This window comes from Antechinus flavipes, chromosome 1, assembly GCF_016432865.1.
Source record: "Antechinus flavipes isolate AdamAnt ecotype Samford, QLD, Australia chromosome 1, AdamAnt_v2, whole genome shotgun sequence".
NCBI lineage: Eukaryota > Metazoa > Chordata > Mammalia > Dasyuromorphia > Dasyuridae > Antechinus > Antechinus flavipes.
In genome coordinates this window covers 156873064-156896867 of record NC_067398.1, presented here as the reverse complement: position 1 = coordinate 156896867, position 23804 = coordinate 156873064, and the positions used below count along the sequence as shown (strand labels likewise).

At 32.7% G+C, this 23804-nt stretch overlaps 1 protein-coding gene across 4 annotated transcripts in view; it reads right to left on the bottom strand.

Moving 5' to 3' along the window:
• Positions 1-23804, bottom strand: part of AP3B1 (adaptor related protein complex 3 subunit beta 1) — a 320898-nt gene that overhangs the window by 75270 nt on the left and 221824 nt on the right. For all 4 annotated transcript variants that reach the window (XM_051991812.1, XM_051991813.1, XM_051991814.1 and 1 more), the window contains exons 21-22: positions 12152-12224; positions 3676-3782 (exon numbers count right to left, since the gene is read on the bottom strand). In XM_051991812.1, coding sequence (XP_051847772.1) covers positions 3676-3782; positions 12152-12224 — 180 coding nt within the window. The remainder of the gene's footprint in view (positions 1-3675; positions 3783-12151; positions 12225-23804) is intronic.

Sequence of the window (23804 nt, the reverse complement as noted above, 5' to 3'; positions counted from 1 at the left end):
TCTTTTTTTTTAATTTAAATTATTTTTTCCATTTATATATAAAACACTTATATCATGTTTTTAAAATTTCAAGTTTAAGATTTTCTCTCCTCCCTCCCTTCCCTACATTGAGAAGACACATGAAGTTATCAAAACATTTCCATAAAAGTCATGTCGTAAAAGAAAACATAGAGCTCCCCCGCCCAAAAAAAAAAAAAAAAACCTCAAGAAAAATAAAGTTTAAAAAAATGCTTCAAATGCTTTAAACTGTATTCGGATACAATCAGTTCTTTCTCTAGATATGTATGGCATGTTTCATCATAAGTCCTTTCGAGTAATCTCACTGTTTTGCTGAGAATAGACAAGTCATTCAGAGTTGGTCATATTAAAACATTGTTATTGAGTATACAATACATTTCATTTTGCATCAGTTCATGGAAGTCTTCCCATATTTTTCTGAGAGCATCCTGATCATCATTTCTTATAAAATAGTTTTCCATCATAATCAAAGACCATGAATTGTTTAGCTTTTCCTTCTATTACCCTCCCTGCTTCTCATATTCCCTTACCTTCCTGCCCTCCTGCAGAGATAGATTTATATATCTAATTAAGTATGTATGTTATTCTCCATTCTCCTTGGATTATACCATTTTGGAAGAACTGAAAACGTATTGAATGTCAAAAATATTCTGGAGGACAGAAGAGTTAGAATTGATTACAACCTAGAATCACCTACCCAGCAAAAGTGAGGGTAATCCTCCAGGGAAAAAGTTGGATATTCAAAGAAATAGAGGACTTCCACACATTTATGATTAAAAGACTAGAGCTGAATAGAATATGGAGGCTTTGGATGTAGAAACTTTGACTTTGTTATCTTCTTCTGGTGTGAGTTCTGATCTTCCTTGTCACCACAGTAACTTTCTATAGTCAGAATTTTGTTGTTGTTGTTTGATCATTTTCCCAGCCTATTACTTGACCTTTAACTCTTTAAGGAGGGCTCTGTTTCCAGGGTGATGTGCCATGCTTCAGGGGTTTTGTGCAGCTGTTTTTAGAGATCCTTCTAGAGACCTGTAAGTTTTTGGTTCTTCTAAGATGGTATGATCCAAGGAGAATGTGTTTACAACCCACCTGATCTCTTACCACTAGCACTCTTTTCTGCTCTGGAACTGTGAGGAAAGTCCCTGCTCCGCTTTGGCTGTAAGTTCTAGTGTCTTAGTGCTCACACCCTGCAAGTGTGAGCCAGGACTGCATCTGGATCTGAGTATGGGCAAAACAAACAAGTCCTCCCTCAGCATTAGCAACAAGATGTCTGTACTCTCCTTCTGACCAGCTGTGGGCTAAGAGGTCTGGATGTCACCACTGCTACCTCTGATTTAGTCACCACAAGGCCTGCTCCTGGTGTGCTGGTGTTAGGGCTGTGCTCACTCTCACCCTGTTAGGAAAGACCTTTCTTGCTGACCTTCTAAATTGTCCTGGATTGGAAAATTGTTTCACTCTATATTTTCTGGGCTCTGATGCTATAAAATTTATGTAGAATCATTTATTTAAAGGTATTTGGAGAGGTTTTGGGGAGAGCTCGGGGAAATCCCTGCTTTTACTCCATTATCCTGGCTCTAAATACTACCTGTAGTATAAGATTGTAAAGAATACAAGTGTGGTGTAAAAAATAATGGCAAGATGATTTCAGAAAAACTTGGGAAGATTACACAAAATGATTTAAAGTGAAGTGAACCACAGCAGAACAACACTTACACAGAGACAGAAATACTGTACAAAACAACTGTGAATGACTTAGCTACTCTCAGCGATACAAGGATCCAAGACAATTCCAAATTTCATCTTATGATGAAAAAAATGCTATCCACATTGAGAGAAAGAATTGATGGAGACTGAATTCAGATTGAAGTAAACTATTTTTCAATTCATTTTTTTCATGAGGTTTTTTTTTTTTTGGTCTATTTCTTTCACAATATGATTAATATGGAAAAACTGTTTTACATGTTCGCACATATATAACCTATATCAAATTGTTTATCATCAGGTTGGAAGGAGGGGAAGGAGAGAAGAAGAAAATTTAGAACTCAAAACTTCTTTTAAATGTTAAAATTTTTCCTTACATATATTTGAGAAAAAATAAAAATATTCTATTTCCCATAGAAAAAGAAAAGCCTCTTTCTTTAGCAATTTTGTATAAATTCTGAATCATGACTCATTTTTCTTCTACCAAAAAGAAAGTTCTTCCTACAATAAGAAAAATCAGCAAAAACAACAAACATATCCAATTCTCTTCTTAAAAATTTTCCATGCAAATTTGTCCTCTAATCCTTTGTGTATCTTTTCTTCTATGTTTGCACCTATTTTATTGATCACATCTTGCACTAATTTTTCTACTTGACTTTTTATACATAAGAACATTTGTTAAACATTTACTTAGCAATTTACACTTTTAAATATTAATTATTCTTCAAAACATCTTGATGTAACAGGCTAATGTTAATGTTACTTCTCACTGGGAAAGAACAGGGAAGCTAAATGATTCATTCAGTTTGATTATCTTGAATATACTTGAATATACCCAAAGAATATGAATAAATTCATATTTTCCTCCTAACTTTATCAGTTATACATCTTATTTTCCCTTCAACACCTCTCCCCATGGTAAACATTCACTCACTCACCTATACTATTGTCCTCTTTTTAAAAAATTTCAAATCTGTGAAATGTACTTATCTATAACAAGGGCCTTTCCTAGAAGGAATTAATTATAGCTAAGATGAGAAGAAAAATAGATGACTGGGCTAAAAAAATACCTTTACAAGTTTCTATGATAAAGGTCTCATTTCCAAAATATGTAATTTGATTCAAAATGATTCAAATAAGAACCATTCTCCAGTGAATAATTGGTCAAAGAATATGAACAAGTAATTATCAAGGAAAAAAATTTAAGTAATCTGTAACTATATGAAAAAATTCTGTGATTTCTAATAATTAGAGAAACAAAAATTAAATCACAATGAGATTCTATTTTAAACTCATGAGACTGGTAAAACTAACAATAAAAGAAAATGATAAATCCTGGATAGATTATGAGAAACAGGGATAAGGATGAACTTCTAGAGAAGTTGTGAATTGACAGTCCCTCTAGAAATTCAACCTGGAACTATCCCCTCCCCCCCCCCCCCAATTACCAAGCTATGCATATCTTTTAACTCAGAGATACTACTAGGTGGATAAATAAATACCAAAGAGATTAAAGAAAGAGGAAAATATCCCATGCAAAATAACTTAGAGTAGCTTGGGGGAAAAAAAGACAGGAAGAAAGCTTAATAATTAGAAAAATTAATAATTTTAAAAAAGGGATTTCTGAGTTTAAAAAACTCATCAACCTTTTGCCATCCTTAGACAACAGAAACACAGGCCAGATACATAACACTAATGAAGAATAATGGAAAGCAACAGTCAATAAAAACTAGCATTTATGTAGAGCTTTAAGACAAACAAAACACTTTACATTTGAATTAAATGTGGATAAGATTTGAATGGAATATATGCAAGAGTTTTTACAAACTCAAAAGAGTGTAGAGCTATTAAAAAGACTATGGATCAATCTTGATTATTTGTCTTTTAATAAAGTAAAATCATAATGTGGAGGCTTAAAAATTATTTTTAAACCAAAGATTTTTGAAAGTTACTTACATTGATGACAGGGGAAGAAGCTGACAAGTTTAAACCCTCCAGATCAGCTATTAAGGCTGGAGAAATAGCTGGTGTGAGAACTGCTACTGGTGTGGATACTGGATTAACTGAAAGAAAAAGTCCAAATTACCAAATGCACATTAAAATTTGATTCATATCATTAAAAAGAATATTTTTATTTTGTTGATAGACATAACTGCATTACTTGATTATTAAATACAAGACAATTCTACTCAACAACTTGATTTAGTTACGTCAATACCAAATTCTGGCAATTATCCTTCCTCTCTTACAGAGAGCAAAAAAAAAAAAAATTCTCTAACTTTTGAAATAGTATATTAAGAAAAAAATCTTATAAAGAACTCTTCTATGCTATAATAAATGTGTGTTCTGTCTGCAAGGAATTTACAATCTGTATGAGAGGACACAATATACACATCTAAGTAACAGCTAAATGGAAATAAATGATGAGTGCTAAATAATGCTATGGACAAGTGGCATGGGAATTCAGAAGGAGAAGTAATTGCACCAGAATGGTCAAGGAAGAGGAAAAAAATCCAAAAGAAATAATGAATGGATGGTTTGTACCGGGAAATAAAATGAAAGCTAGAAATGGTGTTTAGGGTCAGATTGCACAAACCAGGCTAAAGAGTTTGGATCTATTTTATGCTACACTACCCACTCTTAATAAATCAGAGCTGATTTTATGTAGTACTTTCAAAATGCTTACACATATATTAAATTGACTAAGTCGCAGAACAACCATGGGACATAGGTACTACAGGTGTTTCCATCCTCATTTTAAAGATGAAGCTTAGTGAGGATTGAGGACATTAAGTGCATTTTTAAGGGTCACGTAGCTAATAAGGGTCAAACACAGGATTTGATTACAGGACTTCCTGATTACATATGTAGCACGCAATCAGTACTGCCTCAACAGAGAGAATGGGCAAACACTGCAGAACATGCTGAGGGGTGTAAGAAAAAGGATTGATATTTTTGGAAGCTGAATTCAACAGCACCATATCTAGGTGATATATATATCTAGATATCTAGATATAGATATATATAGATATAGATATATATAGGATGTCCATGGCAGGACAGAAGGTAGGGGAAGACAAGAGACAGGGGAAAAGTTAGAGGCAAGATTGAGAGAAAGAACTGAGGAAATCTGAAGGTAGACCAAAGCATACTTGTTAAACTGTCTTTATCCTTCTTGGTGTTTGTGTATGTGTATTTGTGTATGTGTGTGCACATATATGTTTATGTATGTGTGCACACATGATGAATTTTCTTTTGTAATATGGTTAATATGGAAATGTTTTGTATGTCTTCATATGTAATCAACATATTACTTGCCTTTTTAATGAGTAGGGGAGGGACAAGAAGAAAGAAGATAATTTGGAAATGAAATTTTAAAAAATTAATGTTAAAATTTTTTTCCATGTAATTGGGAAATATTTAATAAAATAAATAGAATTTTTTTTAAAAAAGAGAGCAGGTGTAAGATGAAAAAGATCTTAATTACAGTGGAAGCAATAGAAATTAATAGTAAGATATAGGAATGTGAAGGGCAATGAACATGGAAATACAATGGCAAAACAAATTTGTAAAAAGTCATATGGGCCAAGATGATGATGAAAACAGAAATGAAATTCAAGTATCTTATCTCTAACCTTCTTTCCACCACAGCATAACAACTTTATTTTCCAAGTATACTAGTACTATTATCGTCATCATCATTATCATCTGTGATGACCACGTTAGCACCCAGGATACTTTAGAATCAGCCGGAGTCAGGATAAGAAAAAGTCCTTAATCTTTATTCTTTGTGGATGTGAATGGAATGGCAATACGAAGTGAGAGCCATCGTGATACAAATCTGCCAGGAGTGACTCTGGCTTTCTCACTCTACCTCTTCACTCATTTTACACCACTTAATCTCCTATATAACAGATCAAGCTTGCACAGCATAGTAGGCAGGGCCATTCTTTCTCCAAGGATATACTAATAGAGTATTGTCCAATTGGTAACTGGCCTTAAGTGCTCTGACCTCAGTGCATCTGGTCAGAGTTTTCAGCCCATTACAATCATCACCAAGTTATTCTCAGGCATTGGTATCTAAGTAGAATATAAAAATACTTTTCTGTAATGGGAGAAGGGAGGAGACTCAGATTATATAAAGAACTCCTCATACTAATAAGTTTTAAAGAATAACCCAGGGTTTTGGTTACATTAAAAATAAAAACACAAAGCACATCCCTAATATTAAAGACAGACTAACAAGACATATATTATATAAGAAAGATAAGGGTATTAGTTAATACTTTCAAGATTTTTCCATAAATTTTTCATGAGACAAATTCACAGAAAATCATCCCTACCCTGGTGAAAAAAGCTAAAATATAATCTACTAAAATAGATTATTATCCAATTCATTTTGTCTAACAACCATTTTGCAATTGTAAAATAATTTTCTCTATTATGATAAAAAGGGTACATATTTTTAAATTTAAGAATGAAAACTTTCAGACTACATGGTTTCATATGTAGTAGTTATCCATTTATTAAATAATTAAATACAAGACAAAATTGTACTTGTTAACTGTAGTAATAGCACAATATAAGTTTACAGAACCTATAAAAGAAAAAGACAGAATATATAGCAGTTTTTTTGTAATACTCCCATTCAATCGATTGTGATCACACAGTATTTAACATTTAAATGTTATTTTCATTTTCATAAGCATAAAATGTAACTGGAAAATACTAAACATGGTACTATCTCTAATTTGCCTTTTAAAGCATATCTTATCCAAAGATCTCAAGAAATTTTCTTTTATTATTGAACGATTCTTATGGCATAGTTAACAGAATTTCAGAGTTAGACAAATCTTATAAATTGTCAAGCCAATGTCTAGTCATACTATTCATGCCAAAACTAAGGAAACCAAGATTTATTGAGGTTAAATTATTTTCTGAAGATCATTCACCAGATAATTAGCAGGACAAACAGAATTAAAACTTAGGCCTGACTATCCAGTCTTGTACTCTTTGTGGCAATCCTTTATGCTCAATAAACAGATGTAAAGAATGCAAATTTTTTTTAGAGTAGTAAGATCACTCTACTGACCTAATTAGTAAACCAGGTCTAGGGGAAATTCTAATTGAAATTCTTTTGATTCCCTAAACAAGTGAACAAATCTACATTTTTTTGGTTATATTCCCTCAAATAAAATAATAATAATGCATGTCTTGTCTTCAAAGTAATAATAATAGTTTATATTTATATGGCACTTTAAAGTTGCCAAACAGGTAAGAGAAAAGAACAGTAATGATATGCAAGTAATAGGAGTTGTGAGTTACCCACTTTCTCTAATGTTCTAATACTAACTTTGAGCTTAGTCATCTCATGGACACTATTTGCACACAAAGAGTACAACCCAGAGCTATGGGGAAAATGTTTTACATCAACTGTTTTTAATACAAAATCTTAGTAAATGTCTTTGTTAAAAGCTAACTAAGTTTACCAGCTGATAGTTGATGGGAAACAGTGTTAATAGGACTCATGAGTTACACTAGGTAGACACTCACAGGGTTACCCCCTAGAACCTGAGAGCTGAGGCTACCTTCAAGGGACACATTCATCATATATCATCTCATTTGATCTTCACAATAACACTGAGCTAAGATACAGAATACAAATGCCTCTGAAGAACTACAAATTGAATGTTACACTGGTGGTGGGGATGACATGCAGTGAGCAAGACACAATATATAGCAAATGAGAAGCACAAAACAAGAAATGAACAGGAAGAAAAGATGAGTTAGTAATGGGGCAAGACTAAGGGCATGAACATTCAGAGTTCTACACCTGTATTCTCACAATGTCTCATATTTAATCCTGCCAATCCTGATGCTCCTGTCCTAGATAGACTCCCTCTAGTAGACTACTAGTGGGATAATAGTGTTGCACAGGCTCAGCAGGACTATGAGAGACAGAATTAGAGACAGAGACAGAGATACACAGATAGAATAAAACATTTACAATGTCTATTCTGCATCTTACTATATTGAAGATGTTCATTTAGTTTAAATAAATTATTTAATGACTATTCTATATCCAGTCCTATGTTTAAAAACTGATCTGCTGCTGCCCTTAAGAATTTAAGATTTCATCAGATGCAAGATAGACCCATATGAAAGAACATGATAAATTAATATATGATCAAATCCTGTGACAAATGTATGCTAATGTGGACTATAAATAGGGAGAATCTTCACAAAGAAGGAAGAACTGCAAGACAGGATATGAGAGATGTTTAGGGTAGATTTGGATAAGTTTAAAAAAAAAAGCTACTGCAGATTCAGGAAACTGTGTGGGATAAGGTATAGAATAATTTGAAAAACAATGACTGATGTATATAGAATACTCCTACTGAAAAATGGTGAGAAATAAATTTGTAAAGGCAAATTGGGTCAGATTATGGAAGATAATGTTAGGATGACTAGCTTGGATTGAATCTGCAGGCTAGGGTCTCTCATTTTCTAGGGGGGAAATTAACTTTTTTAAGCAGGATGTTTCTTCAATAGGTAGATGGTAGGGTTTTCAAGTAAAATGAATGTCAATAGCATATCACTGGTGGGGAGAATAGGGCACCCCTTTTTGCCACTTGTGGGAACACTGCAAACTTTATTTTTCTCAAAGCTGTGGAAAGTATAACACTATAGCAACCGAGCTGCCCAAAGACCTCTAATGATTAAGTCTAAAAAATAATCCAGGATCTTTTGCACATTCTTTATCTTGATAATAGGTCCTCTAACTTCAATTCTAATGTGTTTATCATGATTAAGCTGGTGAGAAGTGAAGGATAATCTGGAAAAAACAAAGAAAAGAGGCAAGAAGTCCAATCAGGAACCTATCACAATAATTTAGGCCTGAGGGCTTTTAACTACAATGCTTTATACAGTTCTTCATTAAATAATGTTGTTATCACACTGTACAATGTTCTCCTGTTCTATTCACTTCACTTTTCATCAGTTCATATAAGTCTTTCCAGGTTTTTCTGAAATCATGCTGCTTGCCATTTCTTACAACACAATAATATTCCATTATAACCAAACAGAAAGCTTGTTTAGCCAACAATGCATCTCAGTTTTCCCACATCCCCTCCAATATCTAAGGTTTTCCTTTTTTGTCATATGAGCCACACTGATAGGTGGAAGGTGGTTATCTCAGACTTGCTTTAGATTTGCATTTCTCTGATCAAAAGTGATATCTATTCTCAGCAATACAATGATCCAAGACAACCCCAAAGGACTAATGATGAAAAATGCTATCCACTTTGAGACAAAGGATTAAACAAAGACTGAAGCATGTCATTTTTCAATTTCTTTCATTTTTTTTTCCTTTTGAGTCTTCTTGTACAAATTGAATAGTAGGGAAATGTTTTACATAATTGTACATGTATCTAATAAGCTATATCTGATTTTTTTATTATCTAAGAGAGGAGAGAGCAGAGGGAGGAGGAAAGTAATAGGATCTGGAACTCAAACTTGCTTTTTTTTTTCTTTTTTAATATTAACTAAATTTTCAAGGGTTACACATGTACATTCATTTTTTACATATTTCCATATAAATAATGTTGGGAGAGAAATATCAGAACAAAAGGAAAAAAAATGAGAAAGAAAGAAAAGCAGAAAGAAAAAAAAAAAAGGTAAAAAGTATACTTCGATCCACATTCAGTCTCCATAATTCCATCTCTGGATGTGGATGGCATTTTCTATCCAAAGTTCATTGGAATTCCTTTAGATCACTAATTTGTTGGGAAGAGCTATGTTTACCATGGGTGATCATCACTAAATCTTGCCGTTGCTGTGTACTGTTATTTTTTTAGTTCTATTCACTTCACTCACCATCAATTCATATAAGTTGTTCCAGGCTTTTCTGAAATAAACCTGCTCATCATTTCTTATAGACCAATAACATCCCACCATTTTCATGTCATAATTTATTCAGTCATTTTACAATGAATGGGTATCCACTCTTTTTTCAATTCTTTGCCACTACAAAAAGAGTTACTACATACATTTTTTCACATGATGGTGCTTTTCCCTTTTTAATTTGGAATATAGACCCCATAATGACACTGCTGGATCAAAAGGTATGCACAATTTCATAGCACTTTGGGTGTAAGAACTCAAAACTTTAAATAAAAATGTTTATTTTTTTTTAAATGGGGGAAAGGAAGAATTAGAAACAATCAGTGATTAGAGAAAGGGAATAAATAAAGAAGAAAGAATCAACTGGTGGTATTTAGCAGAAATGAAGAATTTTGATTATGGAGCAGGTAGATTTAAATTATAAGACATATAAATGTTTAGGAGGGGACTGAAAATATACAACTGACACTTTGGTTAAGAGGACAGTCCTAGAGAGACAGATTTGGGGATCATCTGCAGATATAATAATAAGAGACAGAAAACATGAGAAAACTGAGTCTTGATGCAATCCCACAGCTTGCGTGTGGAGTGGGGAAAATGAGTTAAGCAGGAAAAAAAGACAGAGAAGGTACAGTCCAAAAATAATAAAAGAAACAGAATAATACAATTTTCATAGAATTCACAGAGGTCAAAAGAAAGTTTTTCAAAAGGTAGGAGGATACTGGTCAGTGTTATAGATGAATATTTCTTTCTTTCTTTCTATTTTTTTTTTTTGATGAGGCAGTTGGGGTTATGACTTGCCAGGATCACACAGCTAGGAAACGTTAAGTGTTTGAGGCCAGATTTGGTACTCCTAATTTCAGGACTTGTGCTCTATCCACTGCACCAGAAATATGAATATCTTGAAAAAAGGTTTATAATAGGTTCAATTTGGCTATTATTTTTTAAAGGAGATTTTTATCACATAAAAATATTAATTTAGTTAGTTATTAAGATACATAATTTTGGAAAACCATCTTTACAGACAAATTTTAATCCTTTTTTTGATTACACAACGAAAAATATTTTATATGATGTATCTTCCACTTCAGTCTTCATTGTCAAGAAACTCAGACACAAATTCAATGTCAAACCACTATAATTAAATATGTATTAATAAATATATATGTGTGTGTGTGTGTGTCCTTGAGTCTTTTATATTATTTCCTTTAAAAAAAATTTCATGTTCTATATTTTATATTTAAGATGTCTAAATTAATTAATTAATTAGGTAAAAGGACAAACAGAACTGTTTCAATGGATGAGAAATTGTCTCAATCTCATAGTCACACAAATTTACTCATCTTTCTCCTCTAATAATGTTTAGCCCAAATGTATGATCAATCACAGGAATTTAATAAAATTTTACTGACTGATTAAAGATGATAAAAATATCATTCTTAAACATATATTACTTCACAAGTCTTCAACATGTTTTCACATAAAATTATCTCCTTTGATTCTCACAATGACACTCTTAACATAGGCAGGATAGGTATCATGATGCTCATTATATAAATGAGTTAGGAGCTGCTATTCTTAGCATTTGATTGACCCTATATGAAATGTTAACTGGAAAGGAAAAGCAATGGTTTATACTTAAGTGCTATACCTGTCAACTTTCCCCCAGTTTTATAAGTGGTAGTAGTGCCAATATACTCCTCATTTTTATACAGCAATGATGCCAATGATACTTTTTGAGATGTAGGGATTTATTTGCTAGCATTTGGTATAAATTGCCAAAGTAAAATAAGCTTAAATGATTTTTTAAAAATTCTTCTACCCAATGATTTTATTCCTATATAGGGTATATCAAAAGTTTTAAGCAGTCTTAAGCTTTAAAAGCTTATTGCTAATAAGACTTTTGGAATACCCTGCATGTAGCTGTTATAGTATCTTGGATGGAGGGCTAGGCTTGAAGTCAGAAAGACTTAAATTTTTACTCTTAAACTTACTAGATGTGGGACCTTGGGCAAGTTATTTGCACTCTATTTGCCTTAGGCAACTTCCTAGACCTTAATTACTTAATTATGGGCTATGGATGGAATTTCCCACTGAAGATACATCTCAGATCCTCTTCTTATTTTCATAAGACAGTTGTGGTAGTTAAGAAAACTATGAAGAGGAAAAAAAGAAACAATTATCAAAATTAGGACTAAGAGTAGGCAAGGTAGGCATTCTGCAAAGGTACAACACAGGAAAAAAAAAAAAGTAAAATGAAAGCAATTTCCTTGCTAGTAACTTTTCTAAATGGACATAATTTTTAAGCAAGGGCCATTATTACTGCCTCATCCCTTCTATGAAAAATACAAAATTGTTCCCTAAATGTCAAGACATAGGATTTCAGGAAAATTCCATCTAGGCCCTTCATTCTATAAAGTATTTAACAGATGCCTAAAGCTGAATTAAAGAGAGATTTATAAAAAAAAAAAAAAAAAAAGTCAGAGTTGATCAAAATGAAAATCATAAACTTCAAAGATGTAATACTTACAATCATCTAGATCTAGAAGAGAAACATCTTTTTTATTAGGTTGTCTTTCTGGCCAAGTTTTCTTCTCTTCTTTCTGTCAAAAGTAACACATATTTGATAGTTTACATATTTTTCCATTTAAAAGTAATTTCTCCCCTAACTTCAAAAACAAATTGTGCTAGTGTGTTCTGCTTAGAGTCTTAAATATTATTCAATGTATACATAAAATGTTTTTAAGTGTAAGTTGCAAATTTAAAATTTTGGCATAAATGACTAGATGATATCTATCTCTAAATAATAAATAAATGTCTTAAAAACATATGTTGTTCATAGGTAAATGGATATTCAATAAAAAAACTTGAAGATTAAAATCAGAACTGCTGAAATTAAATAAAATACTTTAGGAACATAAAAATCAATTAATTTTTGGTTATGATAAAAACAACAAAATTAATCAAAATTTTCAAATAAGTTACAATCTTTTTAATATGTGAAAATGATGCTTTATAACAGATAAGGAGTTCATATTAGTTAACTGCTTTTGGGGTCTCCCTCTCCTCCCTTGACTCACTACTATGTTATCACATTTTCACACATTTTAAGGACTTTGATAAAGTTAAGAACAACTGTCTAAAGGAAAAGACTTGAAAATAATACATATTACTTTTTTCCTTTTCAAAGAAAATAAATTTTATACACAAACAAATATTCCAATTCAAAAAAAAATACACACAAAGAATTCAAGAAGAGAAAAAATTCTAGCTATTTTATTCATTTATTTTACAATTCAGAAATTCTGCTTTTCTTTGTCAGCAGCAGCAGCAACAAAATTAAAGCATTCTCAAAGGAATGAGATTCTATTTTTTTAAAAATGAAAATAAGCATGCTTCACTCTGTATTTATATTTCATAGTTCTTTCCCTAAGTATGGATGTCATTTTCCATCATAAGTCTTTTGGAATAGTCTTGTATCATATTGCTGAGAAGAGCTGAGTTTATTGTAGTTGATCATTGCACAATGGTACTGTGTACAATATTTTCCTGGTTCTGCTCACTTCACTGAATATCAGTTCCTATAAGTCCAGGTTTTTCTGAAAATTGTTTGTTCATCATTTTTTATAGCACAATGGTATTCCATTACATTCATATACTACAACTTATTTAGTCATTCCCCAACTGGTGGGTATCCACTCCACTTCCAATTCTTTGCTACTTTATAAAAGCTGCTATAGGTATTTTTGTACATGTGGGTCCTTTCCCCTTTTAAATAATCTCTTTAAAATATAATTAATCCTGGTGTTGTTGAATCAAAGTTTTACAGCCCTGTGGGCATAGTAATGAGATTCAATTTCTAGAATCTCCACATTCAGTTCCTGGAAAACTGGGTTTAAGAAAATTTCCTTTTAAAAAATTTTTCTACAAAAAACTAAAGTTCCCTTAATGGACTATATAACTAATGCCCTTGAACATTATATGATATCTTCACTCCGCAAGCAATCGAAACCTCTACTTCATCTATACAAACTACAAAACTGGAAACATAAAAATGAGTAGATCATGTATAATCTTTCCCAGTGGGGATGAAAACACACACACACACACACACACACTCTCTCTCTCTCACACACATGTATGTGTTATCCACATGCTCATGTGCATGTACACATACATGTGTACACACACTATTGAGCTCACGTACTTAACTTTGTGCCTTTTCTCACCATTTTCCTTTAAACTATCCCTATTCTTTTGAGAGTCAATCCATGATTATATCTAATTATCTAATGGAATCTTAATTCTAGAGTATTTTCCTCTAAGGCTATTTAGAGGAAAATATTAAATATTAGAGAAGTAAAGCTTGTTGACATTTCTCTAGTAGCCAAGTTATCTATGTTCCAAAGGATATAGCAGTTTTGGTTCACAAATAAGAATAAAATGTGTACCTTTTCACTTTTAATCCATAATTGCTAAGGTTCTAAACATATATTCCTTTGTTCTTAATCCAGAAGCAATACTCTTGGTCTGACCCTATTGGCCAAGAACCATTATACCTACTCCCAAACTCCTGGGGAACAAACTGACAGTTTAAACTTCAAGCTTCTTACACTGGGAATAAATTTGGCTATAGCTAAACTAGACCAATAATTCATTTCTGAAACTTTTAAGTCTCTTGCCTATTGTTAATATGGTAAGAATCAGTTGTGAGTACATACACATAGTACACTCTAGTAAATTAATTCATGACTTAGTAAATAAGCACATACTAAGTGCTGAGTAACCAATTAGGAATTCAGGAAGAATTTACCAGGGCCAATGTCACTTTGTCTTTAAGAACTATATTTCCTTTAAGTTAAATCATCTTGAGTCATAGATATAGGATTATTTAACCTGAATACTATCTACCAATACCTGCTTTTTAAAGATGAAAACATGAAGACAAAACAAAGAAAGCAGAAGGCCCAAGATATTATATGTGTTATGTGAATGATACATAAGCCAAATTACTTTATGATTTATATACTTAAATTCACTATGCATAATTTTTAAATAACTTAAAGATTTACTTAATGCCAATTTTTTCCTTGGCACATTCCTCCTATTCCCTCTTTTTTCTATACCTCTTATATAAATATATGTTTAGAAATCTATGTTATTTGGAATGTGAAAGGGGGGGGTCATTACCATAAATTCAAGAAACAATTAAAATAAAGATATTCACTCTTCATATTGTGCTACCTACATACCACTTCTAATAATATCAGAAATTCCAACCAATTTCCCCAAAAATTGTAAAAGCTGAATGCTTCTAAGACATGTTTCACCCAAATATTTTTTCTATGCTGGCAATTCAACATCAACTAAATGAACAATCTCTTTTCTTCTTTAAAATTTTTAAGCTTTTTCTTTTGTCATCTCACGTAAAACATTGCTTTAATGTTCAGAATAAACAGATGAATTTTGGTTCCATAGCTTAGAATCAAAAAGTTGTAAGTTTAGTGAAAACACAGGCTCAGGATAACAATCCCAACTTATCTAGGTTATAATTACCCAGCAAAAAAGCTTAGTACCACGTGACATTTGAAAATGTTGCACTGAACAAACTGGGAAAACATCTTCACAGTTAAAGGTTCTGATAAAGGCTTCATTTCCAAAATATATAGAGAATTGACTTAAATTTATAAGAAATCAAGCCATTCTCCAATTGATAAATGGTCAAAGGATATGAACAGACAATTTTCAGATGATGAAAGTGAAACTTTACCACTCATATATGAAAGAGTGTTCCAAATCACTATTGATCACAGAAATGCAAATTAAGATATCACTACACACCTGTCAGATTGGATGATGACAGGAAAAAATAATGATGAATGTTGGAGGGGATGCGGGAAAACTGGGACACTGATGCATTGTTGGTGGAGTTGTGAATGAATCCAACCATTCTGGAGAATAATCTGGAATTATGCCCAAAAAGTTATCAAACTGTGCATACCCTTTGATCCAGCAGTGTTACTTCTGGGCTTATCCCCTAGAGAAAGGGACCTGTATGTGCCAAAATGTTTGTAGCAGCCCTGTTTGTAGTGGCTAGAAACTGGAAATTGAATGGATACCCATCAATTGGAGAATGGCTGGGTAAATTGTGGTATATGAACGTTATGGAATATTATTGTTCTGTAAGAAATGACCAGCAGGATGAATAGAGAGAGGACTGGCAAGACTTAGATGAACTAATGCTAAGTGAAATGAGCAGAACCAGGAGATCATTATATACTTCAACAACGATACTGTATGAAGATGTATTCTGATGGAAGTGGATTTTTTTGACAAAGAGACCTAACTCAGTTTCAATTGATAAATGATGGACAGAAGCAGCTACACCCAAGAAAGAACACTGGGAAATGAATGTAAACTATTTGCATTTTTGTTTTTCTTCCAGGGTTATTTTTACCTTCTGAATCTAATTCTCCCTGTGCAACAAGAGAACTGTTTGGTTCTGCAAACATATATTGTATCTAGGATATACTGCAACATATTTAACATATATAGGACTGCTTGCCATCTAAGGGAGGGGATGGAGGGAGGGAGGGAAAAAATCGGAACAGAAGTGAGTGCAAGGAATAATGTTGTAAAAAATTACCCTGGCATGGGTTCTGTCAATAAAAAGTTATTATAAAATAAATAAATAAATAAAATTTTAAAAAAAGAAAAAAAAAGAAAATGTTGCACTGAGTGCAAAAAAGTGTTGTTTTCTGTAAGCTACTATTATAGAATCATGACTATCACCTGAAAAATTAGCAACCCATCAAATCAGGATCAAGGTAAAGCTTGAAGTAAATCTATATCTTATTTCCTACTGCACAGCTAAGAATATATAACAATATCTACTAAATATATATAATGTCACATACACAGAACAAAGCTGCAGATGAAATCGGCATAAGCTCTTATTAGAACTTAAAAGACAAAGAAAAAGGTCTTAAAAGGACAGAAATTCATTGACTTTCTGGGAAGAGCAAATAATAGTGACTGAAATACAACATTAGCAACAGATAATGGTCATTTCTGCTGAATTGAAAAAGCCTTGCATTCCAAATCAAAGCTATAAAAAGCTTGTGGTGTGCCTGGCATTTTCCTCTTACATTATATTTCATTGTTTATCTAATTTTTTTTTAAAAAATCAAAACATTTTCTTATTCAAAGCATCTACTATGAAAAGAAAAATCTGAATTCTAAACAAAGAAGTTAAGAGCCATATTCCATCTAACATTCCTCCATTTGCAATTCATCTTGGTAATAGAGACAGAACCTGGGTAAATGCATATAGGAGTTGAAGCAGGAGATTTCTCTTGCTCAATGCATAATTCATGTGCTCCGCCTGCAAAGTGTGTAAAATGAGAATTTCACACCGCAGCATGAGCCACGGAGCTGCAGAGAAAAGGCAGATGAAATCATATTTTACTGTGCGAATTTTATTTCTTACCCCACCAATGTTTATATAAAACCATCATTGACAAACCAAACGCATTGACAGATCACCCACTGTTTCTATTGTGTTAGCACTTGAAAAGAGATCAGGCAGAAAGATAAGACAATTTGTTTTTGTATTTTTTTTTAAAAATATGGGATTAGGTTTTTAACAGCTCAGTGACTGTATTAAACTTGTGTAAGGGCAGTGGGAAGTGCTCCTAAAATCTCAGCAAAAAAGATCTGGCTATCAACATATCTTTCTCAAATCTGCATTTTGTTTGTATAGTATTCAATTACACCTTTGAATACTTCCAAGAATCCAGATTTTTTTAATGGAATAGAAAGGCACAGTTTTAAAATATCAAATTCTCTGCTTAAGACATGACAAGTTACTGAAAATGGGGAAGAAACAGATCTCTCAAGTAGCCATTAAGTTTCAAATAGGAACACACACCAAAAAATGTGCATTACACCTGTAAAGATTTTTGCCTATTCTCAACACTCATTTTCTAAAATGAATTATTCTAAAATAAAATTGGCAAGAAAGATACATAGATACGGCATGACAGGAAGCTAATGTAATTCACATGAAGATATAAAAAAGTTTTTAATCTTAAAGTTACAAAATGGGATAAATATTATGCAAAGTTCACTAAAACAAAAGTCAACAGTGAAATCCAAGACACAGTTCAATGCTATAGTGCTATAAGGCAAGATATTTGAAGAATTCATAGGGCAAATATTTGCACGAAATATTTTCAATTAGAGTTGTCAAGGCAACCTATTGATTCTCAAGCCTCTATGCAAAGTATGTACAGCTGATAAAATTAACATTAAATTTAAAACAAGAATGCACTAGGAACTCCAAAGCAATTCTCATTTGATTAAATTCAGTAAAAACTCAACTACTGTGTATTTACTTTACAGAATGACTTTAAATAGTTTACATCAAAATCTAAAGTCTTCAAAATCGACAAATTTCACATCACTGTCAAAAAATTAACCCTTTTAAAAAACTATTTCTTAAACAATCAAAATATGTCTAAATAAAGTTTCCTTGGGAAATTTTCCTAATCTTTCTGTATTAGTACACCACTCACAGAATTAATGTGCTTTAATCTATGATATTTTCCATTTGTCAGATCTTTATGACATATTTTAGTTAGCTATCTAAAATCTGTGTATTAAAATCTTATTCAGGAAGAAACACCAAATACAGGACCAATTTCCTTGTATGCATCTTCAACTGGGTTAACATAATGACATATATACAATAGGTCTCTTCAATCTGTGGTGACAATAACAACAGACAATCACACCTATAACATTGCCATGCATTCAGATGCCATTTAATTATTTTGATAATTAGAAGATAAATTACTGTTAAATTTCAACCATACCACTGTGAATTGTTATTTTTAGGATCCTATGAATGTCAATAATAATACAAGTTTTTAAAAGATCTGTATGTGAAATACTTCTTGTAACTAGAAAAATACATTATTTCACATTGATGGTTTTAGTTCTGCATAAAACAACAAGCATAATGTAGGATTCGTATGAAAATGTCCTGTCCTGGACACTGAGAAACATGTAAAATAAGGAATAAAAGTCTTTTCATAAGAAATTCATTATTATTGTTTAATCAGTATTATCTGTAGCAGTGGTGTCAAATCAAATGGAAATGGGGGCCACTGAGTCATAAATAAGGATCTCTAGGCACTGTATCCTGGCTTAATTTTAAAATGTAATATTACATAATTTATTTTATTTTTATTTGTTTTATTAAATATTACCCAAATTATATTTTAATATAGCTTGGGAAGCCCTCGGAAATGTTTGTCAGCTGTATTTGACAACTCTGATTTAAAGCATCAGTGGATGGTACTTTAATTATTATTACTTTGTTAAGATATTTTGCATATAGTCAAAATATTATATTATACTTAAATATGTAACTAAAGAACTAACATGAAGATGGGTACCATTTCTAGCAAAGGAAAGCTTTTTTAAAAGACATTCATTTAAACCTAACCTTCACCATCTGTTCTGTTCATAATTTTAACTAAGAATAAAATATAATTATAACAGGAGATAGCAGATAAAGTGATATAAATGTGAATCTCTTCTTGCCATCAGTGATTTTTCTGCTGACCCTTTTACAGAGGAAAGCATTTTAATTATTATGAAAATTTTTCATAATGAATTAATATATTCAAAATCCTTTAAAAAGAATATAGCATCATTCATACACATTTTTTACTTTTTCAATTAAATCATATTCTCTAAGTAAAATACAAAAATTACCAATCAACAAACTTATTAAAGACTTAATATGTGCAAAACACTGTGTGATATATGTGGGATAAAAAGATAGATGAACAGTCTCTGCACTCAAAGAAATAATATATTATCAAGCATGTATGCCATGCATGTGTGTATAAATAAATAAATATAAATTTTATGTATCATATATAATGTAGATATACACATATATACATGTTTATTTTATCCATATGCACTATGTGGATTAGTGTGCATTGTGTGTAAATATTTAGTAATTGCAGGGGACAGAAAGAAGGTGAAAGCACCAAAACTGGAAAAACCAAGAAAGACATCATAAAGAAAGTGATGCTTGAGTTGAGATTTGGAGGAAATCAGGAATTCTAGAATATGGAGGTTAGAAGAGAGTGAATTCCAGGGTTGGGGGACAATCTATGCAAGACACAGAGACGGATGATGGTACATCATGAAAGAGAAAGAAAGCAGATTATGTCTATAAACAGTACAACAATTTAGTCCTCTACTTCTACTCATGTGCTAACTAGAACTAGAGGATTTCACATATAACCAAAATGTTAAGTCTACTTCAATTAATGCTAATTTAATTTAAACTTGGCCTTCATTGAACTAAGGCAACCTTTTTACTCAATAAGTGACTCTCTCTCTTCCCACATAGATTTTTTTTTCCCGTCTAACTTAAACCTTTTTTTCCTCTCTCCTTAAACCTTCCACATTTACCACTATCTTCACTATTTTCTCTGAAGACTTCATCTTATGCTTGGGAAAAAAAACAGAAACTATTCATAGTAAGAGTGTTACCCTGCCATTTATACCTCAAAACTCTGGTTATCATCTCCCATTTTTCCCATTACCCAAATCTCTGATAATGATGTGGACTCGTCCTCATCAAGACCAACACTCCAATATGTGGTCTTAATCCCATCCTCTTTTTTTCTAGTGGATTGCTGGAGTCCATCTTTCTTCTCTCTCCAATCTTTAATTTCTTCCTATCTACTGTTTTCTTCTTTATTGTATACCAATATGCTTCAATCCCTCACATTCTTAAAAAGATCCTCAGTAGATCCTACCAAAGGAATTCTGAGTGTCACAGAATTGGTGCTTTCAAATTGTGGTATTAGGAAAGACTTGTGAGATTTCTTCAGACAGAAAGGAGATCAAATTGGTCAGTAAAGAAATTAAGATTATTCACTGGAAAGTCAAAAACTGAAACTTAAATATTTTGGCCACGTGATGAGAAAACAGGACTCACTGAAAAAGACCTGATGTTGGGAAAGATGAAAGGCACAAGAAGAAAGCGAAAACTGAGGATGAGATGGATAGTGTCCTAGAAGCAATGAACATAAACTTGGATATATTTGGGCAAGTTAGAAGGGCATGCCAGGGTCCAAGAAGTCATGAAGAGTTGGAAAGAACAACAACAAAGTTACTGAACTTCCCATTAATAGTCAAACTTCTTGAAAAAGCTATGCACATTCATATTCTCACCTTCAAAACCTGTCTTCTGACCTATCACATAAGTAAAACTCTCTCCAAAGCTACCAATCACTTAACTAATCAATTATTGAGAATTTATTAAGCAATAACAATGTACCAAGCACCTGTTATGTTATGAGGATACAAAGAAAACACAAAATGATGCCTGCCCAAGAAACTTACACTCTAATGATCTCAAGCCTTGATGAAAAGGATAGTTTTTTTTTTCTGTATTCATCATTATTGATTTTTCTGCAGCATTTAACTCTTGCTAAATACCTTCTCCTCAAATAATCTCTCTTCTATTTTTTTTTAAGTGGTATTACTTTATCCTGGTTCTCTTCTAACTTATCTGTTCCTTCTCAGTTTCCATAGCTTGATCATCACCTATAGCACATTATCTGTGAGTATGTCCCAAGGCTGTATCCTGGGCCCTCTTCTCTTTTCTCTGTACATATATTTTATTTAGTGACTCAACTCCTACGGGCTTAACTATCACTTCTATGTAGGTAACTCCCAGATCCTTATTTCTACCATCATCTCTTTCCAACTGGATGTCCTATAGAGATTTCAAAGTTAATATATGGCAAAAGAAAATTCATGAGTCTTTCTCAATCTCAAATCTCACTCTCTTATGAATTTCCCTATTTCTATCAAAGACACTACTATTCTTCTAACCTCCCAGGTTCTTAAAACAAGTATTAACTTTAACTCTTAATTTCCTTTGATCTCATATATTCAACAGTTGTCACATCTACCTGTATTAACATTTCTCAAATCTGACCCTTTTTTTGCAATTCACATTTATTACCTAATGATGTGCTCTATGGTATGGGGTTGGTCACCTGTTGGGAGCCACAATCTCTAAGATGATTGGCAAAGCCTAGCACTGAGATCAAATGTACACAGCACTCATGCAGGAACAACATTTCCTTCTATGATTCTCATTAGTGGACTACTATTTCCTATATTATTTATAATTGGCTTGATTACAGCACTAAAACGTTATCTAAAAAAATCTGATGAGGGGAATTTGGGCAAATTAACTAGAAATGATTCCACATGCATATTCTGTCCTAATAAAACTAATCTCTCACTGAGACAAATTGATAGAGAAGAGAACACCACGAAAAGCATTGTCACTACTGGAAAGAATCCAAAGGTCCAAAAAATAATAATGTTTACCAACTTAGACTCAGAAAAGACCAGTATATCTAGGAACCAAAAGATGGTTAAAGTACAACTAGGAATTGCCCTAAATGCCTATGTATATGGTTTCAAGTCAGGAATCAAACAATCCATAGAATTGACAAAGAAGACATAAGTAAATAACAAAATTCACTGACATTTAACCTTGTATAACATTTACCTTTCATTATTGGCTTTGTATAATGTAATCAATAATTAACACTTAACCATAAAAAAATTACTGAAATATTAAATGTCAAATGTAGCAACATTTAGTCATTAAGTCAGACACATGTCTGAAGACTATGTTGACCTAAAGAAAAGTATATGACCATGATATAGTATAAAATAAAGCCTGAAGGAGTCTGAGAGAAGTGGGAGTATCACTTCCATTAGTTCCTTACTCAAACTACTCCACAACTCCTGTCTTCCTTTGATGCCGACCCTATTCCTCCTGCTCAGCCCCCTGAACCCCCTGCAGAGGCTGGACCCCTGCAGTCACCAAATGATAGCAGGCACCAAAAGTTGGGATTTGGTCATGTAAAGAATTCACAATGGCCATTCTCTTTGGCAAAGGTATATTTATTTAGGGAAAGAAGTTAACATCCAAAATGAAGGTATACAATAGACACCAGGAAGGGTAAATATGAAATAGTGTGGGAGAGCATATGAAAGACAAGTTCCTCAGTGGAACGCAAATTACCATGAGGTTGGGCATGCCCTTAGCTGGAAGGCTAAATATAGAAAGGGACCTAAGAAATTAGTTAGCTGTAAGGAGAAGTGAGAAGCATAATGGACTTGGGGGAGATACAAGATGGCAATGGGGAAGGGGAAAGACACTATGAGGCAGAGAGCCGGATTGACCCAAATAAGGCAGAAGCCTTTAGATGGGCTAAGTAGACTTTATAAGGAAATTTTAACCCCAAGGACATAACTGGGATTTCTGGCAGGGCACAGCAAAGTGAGACTGCTCGAGACTTCTCCAGTGGGTCTCAGGGGTTTGGCATAACTTGATTTTCAGCCTAGATGACCTCCCCAGAGGATGAGACCATGTAGCTAAACTGATCCTTATCACAGTCTTCTCCCTGCCTGCCCCAGGGATCAATTTTTTTTAGTTCTTCTCTGTCAAAAACACCATTCAGGACCTCATCACCTATCAACTAGATTACTGCAATGACCTAACTGATCTCCCTGATTCAAAAGTTCTTCCCATTACACATAGCTACCAAAATGATTTTCCTAAAGCATAACCAAGTCATTATTCCTCTGCTCAAAACATTTCAATGTCTTTCTATTAATTCAAAGATAAAAATAACTTCAATAATGGTCCCAAAATTTCTTCCTGCTTTTAGTACATATATATATATTAATCTCCTTCCTGTTTTCTACAGTTCAGATAGACTTCCCATCTTGCCATTCTTCATATATGATACTACATCTCTCATTTACATGTATATGTTTTGGTTATCCTCTATTTTTTGAGCAATCCAACTCATCTCCATTCTATTTCCCTTAATATTTAGGTCCAAATGCCTTTTCTGCATGAAGCTGCTCTTGATCTCTCCTGCAGCTGTTTTTCTCTCCTAAAACTATATTGTTTTCCATAACTCTTTATATAATTGTGTGTGTGTGTGTGTGTGTGTGTGTGTGTGTGTGTGTGTGTGTGTATCATACTATATCTCCATACAGAATGTAAGCAATTTGAGGGCAGGAGATGTTTCATTTTTTTTCTTTTTGTCTCT